At 39.4% G+C, this 2,600-nt stretch overlaps 1 protein-coding gene across 1 annotated transcript; it reads left to right on the forward strand.

The window, feature by feature from the left end:
- Window positions 1-497: 497 nt before the first annotated feature.
- On the forward strand, window positions 498-2,315 carry LOC125530653 (DNA-directed RNA polymerases IV and V subunit 4-like). Its single transcript, XM_048695042.1, has 8 exons — window positions 498-651; window positions 777-884; window positions 1,132-1,243; window positions 1,360-1,437; window positions 1,551-1,584; window positions 1,670-1,738; window positions 1,828-1,917; window positions 2,020-2,315. The coding sequence occupies exons 2-7, from the start codon at window positions 854-856 to the stop codon at window positions 1,900-1,902; spliced, it is 399 nt and encodes a 132-aa protein (XP_048550999.1). The 5' UTR covers window positions 498-651; window positions 777-853; the 3' UTR covers window positions 1,903-1,917; window positions 2,020-2,315.
- Window positions 2,316-2,600: the final 285 nt, after the last annotated feature.

Genomic DNA, 2,600 nt, shown 5'->3' on the forward strand with positions numbered 1-2,600 from the left:
TAGCAAGAAGGTAGTAAACTTTTCTGTTTGAAAACTTTAAATGATACTTTTTGTTCCAGTAAAGATTAAAGAATGATTTAACTAGAAGATTCCCGCAACCTTCTACGCTCCCCAAATCCATATCTTGGCAGCCTTCATAGGATTGATCAAATACTACAGAAAAAAAATGTCGGAAGAGAATTATATACCATGTTTGTGGTTCCCCTTTGGTTTTATTTGCAGATGATTCGTTGACTATTTGCTCATAGTTGATGTTATTTACCATTACATTGAGTGTGAAAGGGCACTTCATATCGTTTGTAGTTGAAGGCAAGACACTGTTTGTTTTGTTTCCCCAATTTATGGCTGTGCATAACAAATGGTAATCATTGAGCTGCTTACACTGTAACTATTGCAGTATTAGATAGGGCAGAATATCTGATCACAGTACATAAATAAGCACTAAAATTTACCGGATAGTTGAATGAAACCGAATAAGTCAATGTGAGTACTGTATTGATATATAGTTGAAAATATACAAGAACCTCATATATCACTGCCTGTATTTAGATTTTTTCGAAGAAGAGGCTCCCCCCACACACTCCAAGTCAAATGGGAAAGCTTCATCTGATAGCCTAAAAACTGGTGGAAAGGCTTCATCCTTTTCTAATGGTATGGATGCATCGTTTTGTACTTTTGCTATACATTCATCCATTCAAGAGTTGCCGATAAAACTGAAAGTTCTAGTTACACAATAGATTGTCTTTCTGTGTCTTTCATGTATTATGTTCTCATAGGAGAAGGTAGCAAAGGAGGGGAGGCATTTTGTGCTGGGAAAGGCGGGAAGGGCTCCGCATCAAATGCAAAGCCTGCAATGTCTGATGCAGAACTAAAGCTTCAGCTCGGTCAGTTTCTTCCATTGAAATATCCTCTATTTTTCTAGAAGCTTATTTCATAGTAACCTTAATAGTAGTTAAAGTTCGGTAGTTTATGGAATTTCAGTAGGTTCTTTACTTGAGAAGTTCCGTATAATGAGATTGTTAGTTTTACATCATTTGAAACGGGCACACATCTTATATTATGATTTTCAAACGTCCCTTCTGTCTAAACGTAAAAAAGGCAAGCTGATTTCTGCATAACAATTGGTTGCAGATATGCCTCCAAATTCTATATTGTTATCGAACTGTGAAGCAGCAGAAATGTTGCAGAAAATTCAAGGACATATGGCTATCTTATCAGAGGATCCGACTATAAAAATTCCCGAGTAAGGAATATCTCTTGTTTTAATTCTGTTATGTTCCGCTAATAATTGTTTATGTGGTGTTCCAGTCTGTTAGCTTGTGTGACTCCATGTTTAATCTTTTCTTCTTGCACCGGCAGGTCGTTTGACAAGGCCTTTCAATATGCAAAAGAAGGAAATCACTTCACCTCTGCGAAGTCGGTGAAAGAAATTCTGGAGTATCCTTTGTTTTGGTTAAGAACTAATATTAGAGATTGCATTGTGGTTACGCAGTTAAATTGTTTCGCCAAGCAACCACTTTGTAGTTATTTTCCTTGATTCGTAGCTGCAGACCTCTTAAAGACTATGGTGTTAATGATGGCGAGGTTCGTAAGCCTTCTTTTCCTCTCACCTTCTTGTATCTCATTTCCCTCATCTCAAACATAAAATGGTTTGTTGTACCTGTAACAGATATGCATGATAGCGAACATTGGGCCTGAGACCATCGAAGAGGTTTATGCACTGATACCGTCTCTCAAGGTCAGTGTCTTTTGCTGACATTTGGGATATATGCCATTTCATATTTTACCAGGAACTCAGTCCTGCAAAATCCAAATTTCTTTGCACAGGCTACTAGGTCCATCAATGAAGGCAAGATCGTGGAGGCTCTTGCTGCCCTCGCTAACATAAAAGTCTCCAAGTGAACCTCAGCTACACAGGTAATCCTGGGGCGAATCTTTGAACCACACCTCTTCCTGACCGCTCGCCTTTCTTTATGATCTAAATTTCTGAATGGGTCTTAAACTTAACCATATATGCAGCTGATCAGGCAATGAAGGATCCGTAACTGGGGTCTCTGTGGTGTATGGTTGTTCACCGAAATCGAGCTCTTTCTTTCGAGGGCCGAAATCAAGTTGTGTGTATGTAAACCGTGCTGTGCACAAGTGTGCCAGCTCTAGGTCTGGCTGGTTGAACTTTGACTTTTGGAAACTAGCTTGTGTCTAGCTGCCGGTTTAGCTAGTTGTTGAGGTGATGTACTCTGAATTGCCAAGTTATGCCCGATGGTCTGGCACGCCTGAACGATGAATATTGTTGTTGCGGCCTGTGTGTTTCTGCATTTCTGCTTGTCTGTTTACTTCTCTGTGAATCGTATCTCTTCTGGGTGCAGCTTTTTACTTCTAGTTTGGGTTTTCTGTAGACGGCAGCTCTGGTAGGGCAGAATGAATTTGTAGGTTCATCGGTTTTAGCTGGAACGATTAGCAATCCTACATAAAACCTACTCACCTATTTTGGAACAGAGGGAGTATTTGATTTGAATTTGTAGTTTCTGCAGTTTTAGGGCTCCTTTCAAAGGAATCTTATAGGACTGAGGATTTAGATCCTTAGGAATGTTCCATACATT

The sequence above is a fragment of the Triticum urartu genome, unplaced genomic scaffold (genome assembly GCF_003073215.2).
Source record: "Triticum urartu cultivar G1812 unplaced genomic scaffold, Tu2.1 TuUngrouped_contig_6466, whole genome shotgun sequence".
Taxonomy (NCBI): domain Eukaryota; kingdom Viridiplantae; phylum Streptophyta; class Magnoliopsida; order Poales; family Poaceae; genus Triticum; species Triticum urartu.